This window comes from Salvelinus alpinus, chromosome 1, assembly GCF_045679555.1.
Source record: "Salvelinus alpinus chromosome 1, SLU_Salpinus.1, whole genome shotgun sequence".
Classification (NCBI taxonomy): domain Eukaryota; kingdom Metazoa; phylum Chordata; class Actinopteri; order Salmoniformes; family Salmonidae; genus Salvelinus; species Salvelinus alpinus.
In genome coordinates, this window is record NC_092086.1 from 114,404,096 (window position 1) to 114,426,674 (window position 22,579).

Here is a 22,579-nt window from a genome sequence, read left to right on the forward strand (position 1 = left end):
GGCTGCATCATGTTATGGGTATGCTTGTCATCGACAAGGACTAGGGAGTTTTTTTGGGGATAAAAATTAACAGAATAGAGCAAGGCGCAGGCAAAATCCTAGAGTAAAACCTGTTTCAGACTTCTTTCCACCAGACACTGGGAGATTAATTCACCTTTCAGCAGGACAATAACCTAAAACACAAGGACAAATATACGCTGGAGTTGCTCACCAAGAAGACAGTGAATGTTCCTGAGTAGCCTAGTTATAGTTTTGACTTAAATCTACTTGAAAATCTATGGCAAGACCTGAAAATGGTTGTCTTGCAATGATCAACAACCAATTTGACAGAACTTGAAGAATTTTGAAGAGAATAATGGGTAAATGTGGCACATTCCCGGTCTGGAAAGCTCTTAGAGACTTACCCAGAAAGACTCACAGCTGTAATCACTGCCAAAGGTGCTTCTAAGTATCGACTCAAGGGGTGTGAATACTTTACCTTCACTGGGTATATACAGTATATATAGAACCTTGATTAGTAAAGGGTTCTTTAATCTCGTCCAAAGAATCAAGATGTTCTGTATATACCACAGATAACCTTTTTTTTAAGAGTGTAGGCTAGTTCTGCTCTTTGAGAAACCGATATATCACCACTCCCGGCCCCAGCCTCAGCCCCTACCAATTTACAAGTTAACGTGAACCAATCTGTTTTCTAGAGACTAAGTAATTAGGTGATCCTGATACCAAAGTTCTTAACCTCCACCTCTCATCTCTCCCTTCCACCCCCCCCCACTTCCCCCTCTCCTCCACTTCTCCCACACCCTCCTCCCCCACCCCATCTCACCCAACCTCTCACTACACCCCCTCCCCCTCTCACCCCATCTCTCACTACACCTCCTCCCCCTCTCACCCCACCTTTCACTACACTTCCCCCCCCCCCCCCCCTCTCACCCCACCTTTCACTATACCCCCCCCCTCTCACCCCAACTTTCACTACATCTCGTCCACCTCTCAATATGTGCATTGTCCAGTCTTCCTTCTACCTCCTCTACCTCTCACCCCGCTGCAGGATATCGGCAACAAAAAAATATACGATTTGACTTGCGATACAGATCAAAACACTTGGGTGAACTGTTGGAATCAGAAATAGAATGAACTGTTGGAATTATAGAAATAGAATGAACTGTTGGAATCAGAAATAGAATGAACTGTTGGAATCAGAAATAGAATGAACTGATGGAATCAGAAATAGAATGAACTGTTGGAATCACAGAAATAGAATGAACTGATGGAATCAGAAATAGAATGAACTGATGGAATCACAGAAATAGAATGAACTGTTGGAATCACAGAAATAGAATGAACTGTTGGAATCAGAAATAGAATGAACTGATGGAATCAGAAATAGAATGAACTGATGGAATCGAGAAATAGAATGAACTGTTGGAATCAGAAATAGAATGAACTGTTGGAATCACAGAAATAGAATGAACTGTTGGAATTATAGAAATAGAATGAACTGATGGAATCACAGAAATAGAATGAACTGATGGAATCAGAAATAGAATGAACTGTTGGAATCACAGAAATATAATGAACTGTTGGAATTATAGAATGAACTGTTGGAATCACAGAAATAGAATGAACTGATGGAATCACAGAAATAGAATGAACTGATGGAATCACAGAAATAGAATGAACTGATGGAATCACAGAAATATAATGAACTGTTGGAATCACAGAAATATAATGAACTGTTGGAATCAGAAATATAATGAACTGTTGGAATCACAGAAATAGAATGAACTGATGGAATCACAGAAATAGAATGAACTGTTGGAATTATAGAAATAGAATGAACTGATGGAATCAGAAATAGAATGAACTGTTGGAATCACAGAAATAGAATGAACTGTTGGAATCACAGAAATAGAATGAACTGATGGAATCAGAAATAGAATGAACTGTTGGAATCAGAAATAGAATGAACTGTTGGAATCACAGAAATAGAATGAACTGTTGGAATTATAGAAATAGAATGAACTGATGGAATCACAGAAATAGAATGAACTGATGGAATCAGAAATAGAATGAACTGTTGGAATCAGAAATAGAATGAACTGATGGAATCACAGAAATAGAATGAACTGTTGGAATCACAGAAATAGAATGAACTGTTGGAATTATAGAATGAACTGTTGGAATCAGAAATAGAATGAACTGTTGGAATCACAGAAATAGAATGAACTGTTGGAATTATAGAATGAACTGTTGGAATCACAGAAATAGAATGAACTGATGGAATCACAAATAGAATGAACTGTTGGAATCACAGAAATAGAATGAACTGATGGAATCAGAAATAGAATGAACTGTTGGAATCACAGAAATAGAATGAACTGTTGGAATTATAGAAATAGAATGAACTGATGGAATCAGAAATAGAATGAACTGATGGAATCAGAAATAGAATGAACTGTTGGAATCAGAAATAGAATGAACTGTTGGAATTATAGAATGAACTGTTGGAATCACAGAAATAGAATGAACTGATGGAATCAGAAATAGAATGAACTGTTGGAATTATAGAATGAACTGTTGGAATCACAGAAATAGAATGAACTGATGGAATCAGAAATAGAATGAACTGTTGGAATCACAGAAATAGAATGAACTGTTGGAATTATAGAATGAACTGTTGGAATCACAGAAATAGAATGAACTGTTGGAATCACAGAAATAGAATGAACTGTTGGAATTATAGAAATAGAATGAACTGTTGGAATCAGAAATAGAATGAACTGTTGGAATCAGAAATAGAATGAACTGTTGGAATCAGAAATATAATGAACTGTTGGAATCACAGAAATAGAATGATTTGTATTAAGTGGAAAACAGCATCATTTTTGTTTGGAACAGTCTGTTGACCGCATTTGACCTAACAGAACAGAACTAACAGAACAGAACTAACAGAACAGAACTAACAGAACAGAACTAACAGAACAGAACTAACAGAACAGACCTAACAGAACAGAACTAACAGAACAGAACTAACAGAACAGAACTAACAGAACAGAGCTAACAGAACAGAACTAACAGAACAGAACTAACAGAACAGAACTAACAGAACAGAACTAACAAAACAGAACTAACAGAACAGAGCTAACAGAACAGAACTAACAGAACAGAGCTAACAGAACTAACAGAACAGAACTAACAGAACAGACCTAACAGAACAGAACTAACAGAACAGACCTAACAGAACAGAGCTAACAGAACAGAACTAACAGAACAGAACTAACAGAACAGAACTAACAGAACAGACCTAACAGAACAGAACTAACAGAACTAACAGAACAGAACTAACAGAACAGAACTAACAGAACAGAACTAACAGAACAGAACTAACAGAACAGAACTAACAGAACAGAACTAACAGAACAGAGCTAACAGAACTAACAGAACAGACCTAACAGAACAGAACTAACAGAACTAACAGAACAGAACTAACAGAACAGAACAGAACTAACAGAACAGAACTAACAGAACTAACAGAACAGAACTAACAGAACAGAACTAACAGAACAGAACTAACAGAACTAACAGAACAGACCTAACAGAACTAACAGAACAGAACAGAACAGAACTAACAGAACAGAACTAACAGAACTAACAGAACAGAACTAACAGAACAGAACTAACAGAACAGAACTAACAGAACAGAACTAACAGAACAGACCTAACAGAACAGAACTAACAGAACAGAACTAACAGAACAGAGCTAACAGAACAGAACTAACAGAACAGAACTAACAGAACAGAACTAACAGAACTAACAGAACAGACCTAACAGAACAGAACTAACAGAACATAACTAACAGAACAGAACTAACAGAACAGAACTAACAGAACAGAACTAACAGAACTAACAGAACAGACCTAACAGAACAGAACTAACAGAACAGAACTAACAGAACAGAACTAACAGAACTAACAGAACAGACCTAACAGAACATAACTAACAGAACAGAACTAACAGAACAGAACTAACAGAACAGAGCTAACAGAACAGAGCTAACAGAACAGAGCTAACAGAACAGAACTAACAGAACAGAGCTAACAGAACAGAACTAACAGAACAGAACTAACAGAACAGAACTAACAGAACTAACAGAACAGACCTAACAGAACATAACTAACAGAACAGAACTAACAGAACATAACTAACAGAACAGAACTAACAGAACAGAGCTAACAGAACAGAACTAACAGAACAGAACTAACAGAACTAACAGAACAGACCTAACAGAACAGAACTAACAGAACAGAACTAACAGAACAGAACTAACAGAACAGACCTAACAGAACAGACCTAACAGAACTAACAGAACAGAACTAACAGAACAGAACTAACAGAACAGAGCTAACAGAACTAACAGAACAGACCTAACAGAACAGAACTAACAGAACTAACAGAACAGAACTAACAGAACAGAACAGAACTAACAGAACAGAACTAACAGAACAGAACTAACAGAACAGAACTAACAGAACTAACAGAACAGACCTAACAGAACTGAACAGAACAGAACAGAACAGAACTAACAGAACAGAACTAACAGAACTAACAGAACAGAACTAACAGAACAGAACTAACAGAACAGAACTAACAGAACAGAACAGACCTAACAGAACAGAACTAACAGAACAGAACTAACAGAACAGAGCTAACAGAACAGAACTAACAGAACAGAACTAACAGAACAGAACTAACAGAACTAACAGAACAGACCTAACAGAACAGAACTAACAGAACAGAACTAACAGAACAGAACTAACAGAACTAACAGAACAGACCTAACAGAACAGAACTAACAGAACATAACTAACAGAACAGAACTAACAGAACAGAACTAACAGAACTAACAGAACAGACCTAACAGAACATAACTAACAGAACAGAACTAACAGAACAGAGCTAACAGAACAGAGCTAACAGAACAGAACTAACAGAACAGAGCTAACAGAACAGAACTAACAGAACAGAACTAACAGAACAGAACTAACAGAACTAACAGAACAGACCTAACAGAACATAACTAACAGAACAGAACTAACAGAACAGAACTAACAGAACAGAACTAACAGAACAGAGCTAACAGAACAGAACTAACAGAACAGAACTAACAGAACTAACAGAACAGACCTAACAGAACAGAACTAACAGAACAGAACTAACAGAACAGACCTAACAGAACAGAACTAACAGAACAGAACTAACAGAACAGAACTAACAGAACAGAACTAACAGAACAGAACTAACAGAACAGACCTAACAGAACAGAACTAACAGAACAGAGCTAACAGAACAGAACTAACAGAACAGAACTAACAGAACAGAACTAACAGAACTAACAGAACAGACCTAACAGAACAGAACTAACAGAACATAACTAACAGAACAGAACTAACAGAACAGAACTAACAGAACAGACCTAACAGAACAGAACAGAACTAACAGAACAGAACTAACAGAACAGAACTAACAGAACTAACAGAACAGACCTAACAGAACATAACTAACAGAACAGAACTAACAGAACAGAACTAACAGAACAGAGCTAACAGAACAGAGCTAACAGAACAGAGCTAACAGAACAGAACTAACAGAACAGAGCTAACAGAACAGAACTAACAGAACAGAACTAACAGAACAGAACTAACAGAACAGAACTAACAGAACAGACCTAACAGAACATAACTAACAGAACAGAACTAACAGAACAGAACTAACAGAACAGAACTAACAGAACAGAGCTAACAGAACAGAACTAACAGAACAGAACTAACAGAACTAACAGAACAGACCTAACAGAACAGAACTAACAGAACAGAACTAACAGAACAGAACTAACAGAACAGACCTAACAGAACAGAACTAACAGAACAGAACTAACAGAACAGAACTAACAGAACAGAGCTATCAGAACAGAACAGACCTAACAGAACGGAACTAACAGAACGGAACTAACAGAACAGAACTAACAGAACTAACAGAACAGAACAGCATGCAGACTTCTAGTGCTGGAGGAGAAGCTGCACTGCTTAAGCGGCTGGGGGCGGGGCGGGGGGCGGGGGGGGCGGGGTGTGTGCAAAGCAGCCGCAAGAGAGTGAGAGAGACGACAAACAGAGGGACATTACATGTGACTGAGTGGCATTTCAAAATATTGCATGCTATATGGCTCTCTTCCAATATGGATATTGTACATGTCAATACTGCAATTTAGATGTGAATTTGATTAATTGTGCAGCCCTACACCATGCCTTGTCCCCTTGCCCAGCCGTTTTCCTCCGGGATGCTGATTAGACAGCTCATCATACTCAGGGTATTGTTTGGAGCCAGGCAGCACTGCAGCCTGGAGCTGCGGCCTCTCTGAAGGTAAATTGGCTTAATACTGAACACATGCTCTGCAGGGTCTGCAGGGTTGGAGCTGGGGTATGAGGCTGGGGTATGGGGTATGAGGCTGGGGGCTGAGGCTGGGGTATGGGGTATGAGGTTGGGGTATGGGGTATGAGGCTGGGGTATGGGGTATGAGGCTGGGGGCTGAGGCTGGGGTATGGGGTATGAGGCTGGGGTATGAGGCTGGAGGCTGGGGTATGGGGCTGAGGTTGGGGTATGGGGTATGGGGCTGAGGTTGGGGTTGGGGGCTGAGGCTGGGGTATGGGGCTGAGGTTGGGGTATGGGGTATGAGGCTGGGGTATGGGGCTGAGGCTTGGGTATGGGGTATGGGGCTGAGGTTGGGGTTGGGGGCTGAGGCTGGGGTATGGGGCTGAGGTTGGGGTATGGGGTATGGGGCTGAGGCTGGGGTATGGGGCTGAGGTTGGGGTATGGGGTATGGGGCTGAGGTTGGGGTTGGGGCTGAGGCTGGGGTATGGGGCTGAGGTTGGGGTATGGGGTATGAGGCTGGGGTATGGGGTATGAGGCTGGGGTATGGGGCTGAGGCTTGGGTATGGGGTATGGGGCTGAGGTTGGGGTTGGGGCTGAGGCTGGGGTATGGGGCTGAGGTTGGGGTATGGGGTATGAGGCTGGGGTATGGGGCTGAGGCTTGGGTATGGGGCTAAGGCTGGGGTATGGGGCTGGGGGCTGAGGCTGGGGTATACGGCTGGGGTATGGGGCTGGGGGCTGAGGCTGGGTTATGGGGCTGGGGTTGGGGTATAGGGCTCGGGTTTAGGGCTGGGGTATAGGGCTTGGAAATAACTATGGGGCTGTGGTATAGGGCTGGGGTATAGGGCTGTGGTTTACGGCTGGGGTATAGAACTGGGGTATAGGGCTGGGGTATGGGGCTGGGAAATAGGGCTGGGGTATAGGACTGGGGTATAGGACTGGGGTATAGGGCTGGGGTATAGGACTGGGGTATAGGACTGGGGTATAGAACTGGGGTATAGGACTGGGGTATAGGACTGGGGTATAGGACTGGGGTATAGGGCTGGGGTATAGGACTGGGGTATAGGACTGGGGTATAGAACTGGGGTATAGGACTGGGGTATAGGACTGGGGTATAGGGCTGGGGTATAGAACGTTGGTATAGAACTGGGGTATAGGACTGGGGTATAGGACTGGGGTATAGGACTGGGGTATAGGACTGTGTTATAGGACTGGGGTATAGGACTGGGGTATAGGACTGGGATATAGGACTGAGGTATAGGACTGCGTTATAGGACTGGGGTATAGGGCTGGGGTATAGGGCTGGGATATAGAACTGGGGTATAGGGCTGGGGTATAGGGCTGGGGTATATCAAGTCAATCAATCAAGTTTATTTTATATAGCCCTTCGTACATCAGCTAATACGATTGGGGTATAGGACTGCGGTATATGACTGGGGTATAGGACTGCGGTATAGGACTGGGGTATAGGTCTGGGGTATAGGACTGGGGTATAGGACTGGGGTATAGGACTGCGGTATAGGACTGGGGTATAGGGCTGGGGAATAGGACTGGGGTATAGGACTGGGGTATAGGACTGGGGAATAGGGCTGGGATATAGGGCTGGGATATAGGACTGGGGTATAGGACTGGGGTATAGAGTTGGATAAATAATAGATTCCAGAACGTTAGCTGTGTTGTTGTTCTGGTGTCGTGCTGGTGGTTTTGGCACATTTGATCCAGTCTGCTCTGGTCCCTTCCGCTCTAGTCCATTGGGTCCAATCTGCTGTGTGAGGCCCGGCACAGGTGCAGCAGGTTGAGGGGAGGGGTCCATGGGGTTTCGTGACTGCTTCTCCAAGCTGCGGATTGCAACACATCTGCTTCTGATCAAGTGTGGTAAACTGTATGTGTGTGTGTGTGTGTGTGTGTGTGTGTGTGTGTGTGTGTGTGTGTGTGTGTGTGTGTGTGTGTGTGTGTGTGTGTGTGTGTGTGTGTGAGTGAGTGAGTGAGTGAGTGAGTGAGTGAGTGAGTGAGTGAGTGAGTGAGTGAGTGAGTGAGTGAGTGAGTGAGTGAGTGAGTGAGTGAGTGAGTGAGTGAGTGAGTGAGTGAGTGAGTGTGAGTGCTTGCTTCTGCATTGAGCAACTTTTAGATTTGTTTTTGGTTTGGAACTTTTTATGGTGCCACTTAGTAAAGTTTCCTCAAATGATGTTAAACCACTTGTGCTCAGAGTGTCTATTTGGATATTATGACCTGTGGTTTGACCTGGTGTAGAATTGATCCTGTGCTCTGGTGTTGCAGTAATCATAGGGTTAAGAGACCAGGGCAGCCACACACACGCATACCCAACACACACACACTATGGCGTTAACCATTTCCATTCACATATTGGTCATTTAGCAGACGCTCTTATCCAGAGAGACTTACAGGAGCAACCCCCACAAAGCTGACGGCATTCCAAGCCGCTTCCTCATACCATGTGCAGACCAGCTGGCTGGAATGTTTACGGGCGTATTCAATCTCTCCCTATCCCAGTCTGCTGTCTCCACATGCTTCAAGATGGCCACCATTGTTCCTGTATCCAAGAAAGCGAAGGTAGCTGAACTAAATGACTATCGCCCCGTAGCACTCACTTCTGTCATCTTGAAGTGCGTTGAGAGGCTAGTCAAGGATCATATCACATCCACCTTACCTGACACCCTTGACCCACTTCAATTTGCTTACCGCCCCAATAGATCCACGAACCACGCAATCGCCGTTGCACTACACACTGCCTTATCCTATCTGGACAAGAGGAGTACCTATGTAAGAATGCTGTTCATTGACTACAGCTCAGGTCTTCAACACCATAGTACCCTCCAAGCTCATCGCTAAGCTGGGAGCCCTGGGTCTGAACTCCGCCCTGTGCATCTGGGTACTGGACTTCCTGACGGGCCGACCCCAGGTGGTGAAGTTAGGCAACAACACCTCCGCCACACTGATCCTCAACACGGGGGCCCCACAAGGGTGCATGCTCAGCCCCCTCCTGTACTCCCTGTTCACCCATGAGTCTCCAACTCAATAATCAAGTTTGCTGACGATACACAACAGTGGTAGGCTTGATTACCAACAACGACGAGACAGCCTATAGGGAGGAGGTGAGGGCCCTGGCGGAGTGGTGGCATGAAAAATAACGTCTCCCTCAACGTCAGCAAAACCAAGGAGCTGATCGTGAACTACAGGAGACAGCAGAGAGAGCACGTCCCCCGCCCCCCCCGTCCACATCGCCGAAGTGGAGAGGGTCAACATCTTCTCACGGTCCTCAGGGTGTACGTCACCGACAATCTGAAATGGTACACCGACACCGACACCGTAATGAAGAAGAGGCGCAACTTCTCCTCTTTAACCTCTGGCTTGGTCCCTAAGATCCTAACACACTTTTACTGATGCACCATCGAGAGCATCCTATTGGGCTGTATCCCCGCCCTGGGGGGGGGGGGGGGGGGGGGGGGGGTCATCGGGGGCACACTGCCTGTCCTCCAGGACTTCTACAATACCCGATATCACAGAAAAGCCAAGAAGATCATCAAGGACCTCAGCCACCCGAGCCACGTCTGTTCACCCTGCTACCATCTAACAGGCAGAGACAGTACATGTGCATCAAAGCTGTGACCGAGAGACTGAAAAACAGCTTCTATCTCCAGGCCATCACTGTTAAACAGCCATCACTAGCCTTAATCACTGTTAAACAGTCACCACTAGCCTTAATCACTGTTTAAACAGTCACCACTAGCCTTAATCACTGTTAAACAGTCACCACTAGCCTTAATCACTGTTAAACAGTCACCACTAGCCTTAGTCACTGTTAAACAGTCACCACTAGCCTTAATCACTGTTAAACAGTCACCACTAGCCTTAGTCACTGTTAAACAGTCACCACTAGCCTTAATCACTGCACCTTAGAGACTGTTACTAGCCGGCTACCACCCGGTACTCTACCCTGCACCTTAGAGACTGTTACTAGCCAGCTACCACCCGGTACTCTACCCTGCACCTTAGAGACTGTTACTAGCCGGCTACCACCCGGTACTCTACCCTGCACCTTAGAGACTGTTACTAGCCAGCTACCACCCGGTACTCTACCCTGCACCTTAGTTACTGTTACTAGCCGGCTACCACCCGGTACTCTACCCTGCACCTTAGAGACTGTTACTAGCCAGCTACCACCCGGTACTCTACCCTGCACCTTAGAGACTGTTACTAGCCAGCTACCACCTGGTACTCTACCCTGCACCTTAGTTACTGTTACTAGCCAGCTACCACCCGGTACTCTACCCTGCACCTTAGAGACTGTTACTAGCCTGATACCACCCGGTACTCTACCCTGCACCTTAGAGACTGTTACTAGCCAGCTACCACCCGGTACTCTACCCTGCACCTTAGAGACTGTTACTAGCCGGCTACCACCCGGTACTCTACCCTGCACCTTAGAGACTGTTACTAGCCAGCTACCACCCGGTACTCTACCCTGCACCTTAGAGACTGTTACTAGCCAGCTACCACCTGGTACTCTACCCTGCACCTTAGAGACTGTTGCCCTACGTACAGAGTCATTAAACATTGGTCACCAAAATGGTTCGCTACTACAGACAGCGAGTCACATGGCCGTGGCTTGCTATATAAAACAGGCAGACAGACATTCAGTTACTGTTCTATTGAACGTTACAATCGACAAAACGAGTGACCTAAGTTACTTAGAGCCAGGTATGATCGTCGGCGTCATCCGGGCCGGTTCCACTATCTCAGAAACGGCCTCCTGGGCTTTTCACACACGACAGTGTCTAGGGTTTACTGAGAATGATGCGACAAACAAACATCCAGTCAACGGCAGTCCTGTGGGTGAAAACAACTCGTTGATGGCAGACTCATGATATGGTGTAAGCAACATGAGTCCATGGCCCCATCCTGCCTGGTGTCAACAGTACAGGCTGTTGGCAGTGGTGTAATGGTGTGGAGAATGTTTTCCTGACACACGTCAGGTCCCTTGATACCAATTGAGCAACGTTTCCACGCCCCGAAGAATTCAGGCTGTTATGGAGTCAAAGGGGGGGGGGGCAGCCTGTTACTAGATGGGTGTACCTAATAAACTGTCAATACTGTATTCTGGACATAGCTCATCCACATAACTACTGCTGTACATACCTTTTTCCTACTTATATATTCCCAATACTGTCTATACACACCACCGTGCTTCTACACCTGCATTGCTGGCTGTTTTGGGGTTTTAGGCTGGGTTTCTGTACAGCACTTTGTGACATCGGCTGATGTAAGAAGGGTTTTATAAATACATTTGATTGATTGATTGATATTTATATTCATATTCCTCTGACAGCTCCTTCTGACTTGTTTCTCCTTCTGACTTGTTTCTCCTTCTGACTTGTTTCTCCTTCTGACTTGTTTCTCCTTCTGGCTTGTTTCTCCTTCTGACTTGTTTCTCCTTCTGACTTGTTTCTCCTTCTGACTTGTTTCTCCTTCTGGCTTGTTTCTCCTTCTGACTTGTTTCTCCTTCTGACTTGTTTCTCCTTCCGACTTGTTTCTCCTTCTGACTTGTTTCTCCTTCTGGCTTGTTTCTCCTTCTGACTTGTTTCTCCTTCTGACTTGTTTCTCCTTCTGACTTGTTTCTCCTTCTGGCTTGTTTCTCCTTCTGACTTGTTTCTCCTTCTAACTTGTTTCTCCTTCTGACTTGTTTCTCCTTCTAACATGTTTCTCCTTCTGACTTGTTTCTCCTTCTAACATGTTTCTCCTTCTTTATTATATTTAGTGTGTATTAGTATTGCACTGATTTTGACTGCTCTGCTGGAGCTACAAACACAAATATTTCACTGCACCTGGTTTAACATCTGCTAATCTGTGTATGCGACAAATAAACTTTGATTTGATTTGACTTGACTACACACACACACGCATGCGCACGCACACACACACACACAACCTTGTACACACACAGACAAAATGGTTCCATCACCATGACAATGCAGAGTGCCGACATCGGCAGGTCTTTGCCATAACACGGTGTGTGAGTGTTGCCAATATGTGTGTGTGTGTGTGTGTGGTTGTGTGTGTGTGTGTGTGTGTGTGTGTGTGTGTGTGTGTGTGTGTGTGTGTGTGTGTGTGTGTGTGTGTGTGTGTGTGTGTGTGTGTGTGTGTGTGTGTGTGTGTGTGTGTGTGTGTGTGTGTGTGTGTGTGTGTCAGAGTGTTACCACAGCCAGTCTTGAGCTAGTTAACCACCCACCAAGACAGGGCTTTGTTTTGACACAGGAAGGTGAAGAACGGTGTGAGCCGAGCAAAGGGGAGTGCAGGGAGGGAGGGAGAGAGGGAGGGAGAGAGGAAGGGAGGGAGAGAGGGAGGGAGAGAGGAAGGGAGGGAGGGAGAGAGGGAGGGTGTTAAGGGAGAGAGGGAAGAAGGAGGGGGGTTGAAGGGCTTTACCAGATGTTCCACACATTGGGCTGATTTGGAGGAACTCATCTCACAACTAAAGACAGCAGTGGAACCATTCCACTCCTCTTTCCATTTTCCTCTTTAGCCCTTTTTCTCTCTCTCTCTCTCTCTCTCTCTCTCTCTCTCTCTCTCTCTCTCTCTCTCTCTCTCTCTCTCTCTCTCTCTCTCTCTCTCTCTCTCTCTCTCTCTCTCTCTCTCTCTCTCTCGCTCTCTCTCTCTCCCTGTCCCAGTGCAGTAACTTGGTCTTTATCCTCCTCTCTTATGTCCTGTAGTTTATTTAAGCAATAAGGCACGAGGGGGTGTGGTATATGGCTAATATACCACGGGCTATACCCCCGAGGTGTCTTATTGCTATATTATAAACTATTTACAAACCTAATTAGAGCAGTAAAAAATAAATGTTCTGTAAAATACCGTGATATACCACGGCTGCGCGCCAATCAGCATGCAGGTCTTGAATCAGCCAGTTCTTAATGTTCTTTATATCAGCACAGTGTGAGACACCTCAAATACAATCAACATCGTGGAAACAATCAGAATCAAATCGGCACCAAGTCCTCCCAGGCCGTCCTTGTAAATAACAATTTCTTTCTTAATTGACTGGCCTGAAATAAATAAAGGTTAAATAAAAAATACAAAAGTACCAATAATTCACCCATTTCAGTACAGTCTAAATTTTTAATTTTAAGAACTGTGTGCTTCTGTCTTTACACTGTAGTCCACACAGAACTACCAAAGGAATGTACAGTCATACGTAACCTTCCATTAGGTCAGAGTGCTCGGAAATTGGAATTCCTGAATTCTGGAATTCCTGAATTGACTGAATTGAAATGGAACTGAGCCCCAACCATAATACAGAGTCTCAGTCCCACTGCTGTGTATTGATGGAAACAGGTGCATGGGTGGAATGTCTCTGTCTGTGCCTGTCTGGAGACAGAAAACACAATCATACACTAGGACCTCTGTGTCTGTTTATCTCTCACCACATACCAGCCATGTCTGGATTAGGGATGGGCGTTTTAAATAAATTGAGTATTCATATAATATCATTCATTTTTTTTGGGGGGGGGGGGATATCTGGATAGTGAGAATACATGTGTTAAAAACAAAAAGTGGTTTAAACTTGGGAACTTGGCTTGCTTCGCAGCCTGTGTAACTTGGGAGAGAGGTGCCCCTCTGCTTGCTTGCAGCAGTGCGTGGGATGGACAGGGGTCGGTGTGTTTGACACGGAAGGCAGAGAGAGAGAGAGAGAGAGAGAGAGAGAGTAGCCATACAGACTCTCAGTAGACTAACTTGTAGATGCCATAGGTAATCTGTCATGCCATCTGGTAGTGCCTGTCCTGACCGCATCAAATCGATGTAGAGAAGCTAGCTAAGATAGCCAGCTATTTTAGCCAGCTAGCTACCAAGGCTAATTGAGGCTATTTTGCTGTGCTTCCTGTCCTTGTCTACAACACCTCCGTTCAGATTAAACAACAGCCTTCCTAATGGTTGCTTGTTGTAGCGTACTCCTTCTCATTTAGCTAATTTATTTACATTATTTTAATTTCCATTTTGCATTGATTAGAGATCTCCCACGTCATGGAGACGCTGGCTGTAGTGACACGTTGAGAACGTCATGGAGACGCTGACTGTAGTGACACGTTGAGAACGTCATGGTATATCCTTGTGTATAGCGATGTCACGTAGATAATTTCATTTAGACAAAGCCGTATCATTGTTAGAATATATGTTTTCTTCTAAATGTATAGTCTCGCAAATATTTGAATACAAAGTCCGTTCGGATATTAAAATCTTCTAGTAACCGTGCCAATCCTTAGTCTGAATAGACTTTCTCTGGCTCTTTTGAAAACACATCTGTTTTTATCTTCAAATTTTGTTGGGTGGTCACGTGTGTGTGTGTGTGTGTGTGTGTGTGTGTGTGTGTGTGTGTGTGTGTGTGTGTGTGTGTGTGTGTGTGTGTGTGTGTGTGTGTGTGTGTGTGTGTGTGTGTGTGTGTGTGTGTGTGTGTGTGTGTGTGTGTGTGTGTGTGTGTGTGTGTGTGTGTGTGTGTGTGTGTGTGTGTGTGTGTGTGTGTGTGTGTGTGTGAGTAGGTTAATCAGCATATTGTGTCCAGTTTGGGTCTCGAATTGGAAGACAGGCCATAGCCCAACTAGAGACTGATAGCATTACCAGGTCTGCCCATAACCCAACTAGAGACTGACAGCATTACCAGGTGTGCCCATAACCCAACTAGAGACTGACAGCATTACCAGGTCTGCCCATAACCCAACTAGAGACTGACAGCATTACCAGGCCTGCCCATAACCCAACTAGAGACTGACAGCATTACCAGGCCTGCCCATAACCCAACTAGAGACTGACAGCATTACCAGGCCTGCCCATAACCCAACTAGAGACTGATAACATTACCAGGTCTGCCCATAACCCAACTAGAGACTGACAGCATTACCAGGCCTGCCCATAACCCAACTAGAGACTGACAGCATTACCAGACCTGCCCATAACCCAACTAGAGACTGACAGCATTACCAGGCCTGCCCATAACCCAACTAGAGACTGACAGCATTACCAGGTCTGCCCATAACCCAACTAGAGACTGATAGCATTACCAGGCCTGCCCATAACCCAACTAGAGACTGACAGCATTACCAGGCCTGCCCATAACCCAACTAGAGACTGATAGCATTACCAGGCCTGCCCATAACCCATCTAGAGACTGACAGCATTACCAGGCCTGCCCATAACCCAACTAGAGACTGACAGCATTACCAGGCCTGCCCATAACCCAACTACAGACTGACAGCATTACCAGGCCTGCCCATAACCCAACTAGAGACTGACAGCATTACCAGGTCTGCCCATAACCCAACTAGAGACTGATAGCATTACCAGGCCTGCCCATAACCCAACTAGAGACTGACAGCATTACCAGGCCTGCCCATAACCCAACTAGAGACTAACAGCATTACCAGGTCTGCCCATAACCCAACTAGAGACTGATAACATTACCAGGCCTGCCCATAACCCAACTAGAGACTGACAGCATTACCAGGCCTGCCCATAACCCAACTAGAGACTGATAACATTACCAGGTCTGCCCATAACCCAACTAGAGACTGACAGCATTACCAGGCCTGCCCATAACCCAACTGGAGACTGACAGCATTACCAGGCCTGCCCGTAACCCAACTAGAGACTGATAACATTACCAGGTCTGCCCATAACCCAACTAGAGACTGACAGCATTACCAGGCCTGCCCATAACCCAACTGGAGACTGACAGCATTACCAGGCCTGCCCATAACCCAACTAGAGACTGATAACATTACCAGGCCTGCCCATAACCCATCTAGAGACTGACAGCATTACCAGGCCTGCCCATAACCCAACTAGAGACTGACAGCATTACCAGGCCTGCCCATAACCCAACTAGAGACTGACAGCATTACCAGGCCTGCCCATAACCCAACTAGAGACTGACAGCATTACCAGGCCTGCCCATAACCCAACTAGAGACTGACAGCATTACCAGGACTGCCCATAACCCAACTAGAGACTGATAACATTACCAGGCCTGCCCATAACCCAACTAGAGACTGACAGCATTACCAGGTCTGCCCATAACCCAACTAGAGACTGATAACATTACCAGGTCTGCCCATAACCCAACTGGAGACTGACAGCATTACCAGGTCTGCCCATAACCCAACTAGAGACTGATAGCATTACCAGGCCTGCCCATAACCCAACTAGAGACTGACAGCATTACCAGGTCTGCCCATAACCCAACTAGAGACTGATAGCATTACCAGGCCTGCCCATAACCCAACTAGAGACTGACAGCATTACCAGGCCTGCCCATAACCCAACTAGAGACTAACAGCATTACCAGGTCTGCCCATAACCCAACTAGAGACTGATAACATTACCAGGTCTGCCCATAACCCAACTAGAGACTGACAGCATTACCAGGCCTGCCCATAACCCAACTGGAGACTGACAGCATTACCAGGCCTGCCCATAACCCAACTAGAGACTGATAACCGGGTGGCGCAGTGGTCTAGGGCACTGTATCGCAGTGCTAGCTGCGCCACCAGAGTCTCTGGGTTCGCACCCAGGCTGGGCTGGGTTCGCGCCCAGGCTCTGTCGCAGCCGGCCGCAACCGGGAGATCCGTGGGGCGACGCACAATTGGCATAGCGTCGTCCGGGTTAGGGAGGGTTTGGCCGGTAGGGAGGGTTTGGCCGGTAGGGATATCCTTGTCTCAGTATGTAAAAAAAAAAAATAATAAAAAAAAAAAAATGTAATAAAAATGTATGCACTCTACTGTAAGTCGCTCTGGATAAGAGCGTCTGCTAAATGACTAAAATGTAAAAAAAAAAAAATAACATTACCAGGCCTGCCCATAACCCAACTAGAGACTGATAGCATTACCAGGCCTGCCCATAACCCATCTAGAGACTGACAGCATTACCAGGCCTGCCCATAACCCAACTAGAGACTGACAGCATTACCAGGCCTGCCCATAACCCAACTAGAGACTGACAGCATTACCAGGCCTGCCCATAACCCAACTAGAGACTGACAGCATTACCAGGCCTGCTTGAGTTTGAAGCTCTCACTGGTATGATTCTTGAGCCCGGCGGGCCGGCCACTCGGTGCGGTGCAAGGTGCTTCATGGGAACCAAGCCTCCCAGCAGTGCTCTCTATGAACTGTACTCAATACCACAATCCTTTGCCAATGTGAATGTTTCCTTTTAAAGACAAAGTTGTATTGTGGTTGGTGATTCAGTTTCATTATGGAAAGCATAGGATACTATTTTGGGACGACTTGAATGTCTTGGAATCAGTATGATCCTGACCAAATAGAAGGGTGTTTCTATAGTAACACTATCATCCCTGTGTTGTATTGAGTAGTCTGCTCTGCCTCAGCCTGCGAGTGGTCCCGTTAGCGTGCCTCGTTAGCATAACGCTGGCTAGCTGTCTGTCTGACCTCAGCCTCCGAGTGGTCCCGTTAGCGTGCCTCGTTAGCATAACGCTGGCTAGCTGTCTGTCTGACCTCAGCCTCCGAGTGGTCCCGTTAGCGTGCCTCGTTAGCATAACGCTGGCTAGCTGTCTGTCTGACCTCAGCCTCCGAGTGGTCCCGTTAGCGTGCCTCGTTAGCGTAACGCTGGCTAGCTGTCTGTCTGACCTCAGCCTCCGAGTGGTCCCGTTAGCGTGCCTCGTTAGCGTAACGCTGGCTAGCTGTCTGTCTGACCTCAGCCTCCGAGTGGTCCCGTTAGCGTGCCTCGTTAGCATAACGCTGGCTAGCTGTCTGTCTGACCTCAGCCTCCGAGTGGTCCCGTTAGCGTGCCTCGTTAGCATAACGCTGGCTAGCTGTCTGTCTGACGCACGTCTCTACTCTCAGCAGCAGCTGACATGGCTAAGATATCCTGAGAGCCTCTCTCTCTCTCTCACACACACACACACACACACACACACACACACACACACACACACACACACACACACACACACACACACACACACACACACTCAGAGAGAGATAGGCCAAGTTGGCTGGGAAGGCTGTTTCCTGCTGTAACTATCAGGTTTCTGTGTTTTCCATCCTCTCTGCATTCTCACCACTCAAACATCTCACACACATACACACACACACACACACACACACACACACACACACACACACACACACACACACACACACACACACACACACACACTTATATTCTCCTTACTCAAACATTGCAGAGCCGGGGTTGGTTGGGTGTTGTTCTGAGGCATGTCAGACCTAATGTGTTTGGCTACATGATAAGACCTTAAGCCAAGTTAAGTCTCTGGTGATGACTGCTAGTTGTTCCAGATACTCACACTGTGGGTCTTGACGTAACCCTGAATGTTTACTATCACTGACAAACTGGATTCGCATGTAGGTACCGTCAGCTCTTGCTGCCCGAAGAACAAAAGTCTGGCGGAGAAGCTCACCTCAAGTGCTCATTGATTGGTCTACCTATTATCTTAGCCAATGACAGTGCAGCTTGTTGTAAGGTGTTGTCCGTCTGACCCTGTCTCTCTAAGGTGTTTAACCCTCTCTCTCTCTCTCTCTCTCTCTCTCTCTCTCTCTCTCTCTCTCTCTCTCTCTCTCTCTGTCTCTGTCTCTGTCTCTGTCTCTGTCTCTGTCTCTGTCTCTGTCTCTCTCTCTGTCTCTGTCTCTGTGTCTCTCCCAGGTATACGCCCCATCTGCCAGCACGGCTGACTACAACAGGGACTCACCAGGGTACCCCTCCTCCAAACCACCCAGTGGAGGGTTCCCCAGCCCCTTCTTCATGCCAGGTAATAGATTTCCTGGAGCATTTCTGTCACAACTCTGTTCATCCTTAATAGAATGATTATACTTTAACCAACCTCATATTTACTCATAGATGGATAGATTTGGTGATGGACACAATGAGCGGCAAACTATCATGGAGACCTAACACGAGAAGAAAAAGTGTGTAGCTAAGATAAGATAGCTACAGTGTATTCAGGAAAGTATTCAGACCCCTTGACTTTTTCCACATTTTGTTACGTTACAGCCTTGTTCTAAAATGGATTTAATTTTTTTTTAAATCCTCATCAATCTACACACAATACCCCATAATGACATCACAATACCCCATAATGACAAAGAGAAAACAGATTTTTTAAAATGTTTTCAAATGTATTCCATTATTTAAGCTATAAATGACTTATTTACATAAGTATTCAGACCCTTTGCTATGAAACTCGAAATTGAGTTCAGGTGCATCCTGTTTCCATTGATCATCCTTGAGATGTTTCTACAACTTGATTGGAGTCCACCTGTGGTAAATTCAATTGATTGGACATGATTTGGAAAGACACACACCTGTCTATATAAGGTCACACAGTTGACAGTGCATATCAGAGCAAAAACCAAGCCATGAGGTCAAAGGAATTGTCCGTAGAGCTCTGAGACAGAATTATGTCGAGGCACAGATCTGGGGAAGGGTAACAAAACATTTCTGCAGCATTGAAGGTCCCCAAGAACACAGTGGCCTCCATCATTCTGAAATGGTAGAAGTTTGGAACCACCAAGACTCTTCCTAGAGCTGGCCGCCCGGCCAAACTGAGCAATCTGTGGAGAACAGCCTTGGTCAGGGAGGTGAACAAGAACCAGATGGTCACTCTGACAGAGTTCTAGAGTTCCTCTGTGGAGATGGGAGAACCTTCCAGAAGGACAACCATCTCTGCAGCACTCCACCAATCAGGCCTTTATGGTAGAGTGGCCAGACGGAAGCCACTCCTCAGTAAAAGGCACATGACAGCCCACTTGGAGTTTGCCAAAAGGCACCTAATGGACTCTCAGACCATGAGAAACAAGATTCTCTGGTCTAATGAAACCAAGATTGAACTCTTTGGCCTGAATACCAAGCGTCACATCTGGAGGAAACCTGGCACCATCCCTACGGTGAAGCATGGTGGTGGCAGCATCATGCTGTGGGGATATTTTTCAGCTGCAGGGACTGGGAGACTAGTCAGGATCGAAGCAAAGATGTACAGAGAAATCCTTGATGAAAACCTGCTCCAGAGCGCTCAGTACCTCAGACTGGGGTGAAGGTTCACCTTCCAACAGAACAAAGACCCTAAACACACAGCCAAGACAACGCAGGAGTGGCTTCGGAACAAGTCTCTGAATGTCCTTGAGTGGCCCAGCCAGAGCCCGGACTTGAACGCGATCGAACATCTCTAGAGAGACCTGAAAATAGCAGCAACGCTCCCCATCCAACGTGACAGAGCTTGAGAGAAGAATGGGAGAAACTCCCCAAATACAGGTGTGCCAAGCTTGTAGCATCATACCCAAGAAGACTCAAGGCTGTAATCGCTGCCAAAGGTGTTTCAACAAAGTACTGAGTTAAAGGTCTGAATACTTATGTAGATGTGATATTTATTCATATATATTTTTAAATAAATTAGCAAAAAATTCGAAAAACCTGTCTTTGCTTTGTCATTATGGGGTATTGTGTGTAGATTGATGAGTAAAAAAAATTAAAATACATTTTAGAATAAGGCTGTAACGTAACAAAATCTGGAAAAAGTCAAAGGGTCTGAATACTTTCCAAAGGCACTGGACATACAGAAAAAGACAATGTTTTGGCTGTGGATTGATAGATGGAAGTAATCCAGCCAAGTTAGATGAGTAGATGAGGTTTCCCTGTAATTGGAGGGGCTGGTGTTTGCTGTCGGTTACATCACAGCCTCTGGTCTGGCCTGGACTGTCTGCTGCTCTGCCTTACGAATCACACAGCAAGTGGTTGAGGGCTCAGAGCACGAGGGAGGGTTAGGAGCTCAGCCACACGGTAGACATGCAGCTTGGGGGTTGAGGGCTCAGAGCACGAGGGAGGGTTAGGAGCTCAGCCACACGGCAGGCAGGCATCTTGGGGGTTGAGGGCTCAGAGCACGAGGGAGGGTTAGGAGCTCAGCCACACGGCAGGCAGGCATCTTGGGGTTGAGGGCTCAGAGCACGAGGGAGGGTTAGGAGCTCAGCCACACGGCAGGCAGGCATCTTGGGGTTGAGGGCTCAGAGCACGAGGGAGGGTTAGGAGCTCAGCCACACGGCAGGCAGGCATCTTGGGGTTGCGGGCACAGCGGAGGATTGGAAATGGAGACAGGGTAAAATGGAAGTATTATTTTCCCCAGAGAGCCAGGGGTCAGCAGAGACATGTAGTTACATATAGTGACAGTACAGTTAACATGGCCATGGGGATTGATAGGAGAGCATCACATGACGTAGATTGATGGAGACAGTTCAAAAAGATAAAACACACAACAATAGGAATGTTGAAACTATATTTAATACTCTCTTCACACATCTAACTTGGCTTGCCCTTGTCTGATGGGATCTTTGTGTATCTAGTTAGCAGGGTGTATGTTGTGTATCTAGTTAGCAGGGTGTATGTTGTGTATCTAGTTAGCAGGGTGTATGTTGTGTATCTAGTTAACAGGGTGTATGTTGTGTATCTAGTTAGCAGGGTGTATGTTGTGTATCTAGTTAGCAGGGTGTATGGTGTGTATTTAGTTAGCAGGGTGTATGTTGTGTATTTAGTTAGCAGGGTGTATGTTGTGTATTTAGTTAGCAGGGTGTATGTTGTGTATCTAGTTAGCAGGGTGTATGTTGTGTATTTAGTTAGCAGGGTGTATGTTGTGTATTCAGTTAGCAGGGTGTATGTTGTGTATCTAGTTAGCAGGGTGTATGTTGTGTATTCAGTTAGCAGGGTGTATGTTGTGTATTCAGTTAGCAGGGTGTATGTTGTGTATTCAGTTAGCAGGGTGTATGTTGCGTATTCAGTTAGCAGGGTGTATGTTGCGTATTCAGTTAGCAGGGTGTATGTTGCGTATTCAGTTAGCAGGGTGTATGTTGCGTATTCAGTTAGCAGGGTGTATGTTGCGTATTCAGTTAGCAGGGTGTATGTTGCCTATTCAGTTAGCAGGGTGTATGTTGCGTACTCAGTTAGCAGGGTGTATGTTGTGTATTCAGTTAGCAGGGTGTATGTTGTGTATTCAGTTAGCAGGGTGTATGTTGTGTACTCAGTTAGCAGGGTGTATGTTGCGTATTCAGTTAGCAGGGTGTATGTTGCATATTCAGTTAGCAGGGTGTATGTTGCGTATTCAGTTAGCAGGGTGTATGTTGTGTACTCAGTTAG

General features: G+C 45.5%; 1 protein-coding gene across 21 annotated transcripts in view; it reads left to right on the plus strand.

The window, feature by feature from the left end:
- The window catches only part of LOC139539324 (transcription factor 4-like), a 556,664-nt gene that overhangs the window by 457,591 nt on the left and 76,494 nt on the right, over positions 1-22,579 (plus strand). For all 21 annotated transcript variants that reach the window (XM_071342158.1, XM_071342203.1, XM_071342245.1 and 18 more), the window contains one exon: positions 19,106-19,211. In XM_071342158.1, coding sequence (XP_071198259.1) covers positions 19,106-19,211 — 106 coding nt within the window. The remainder of the gene's footprint in view (positions 1-19,105; positions 19,212-22,579) is intronic.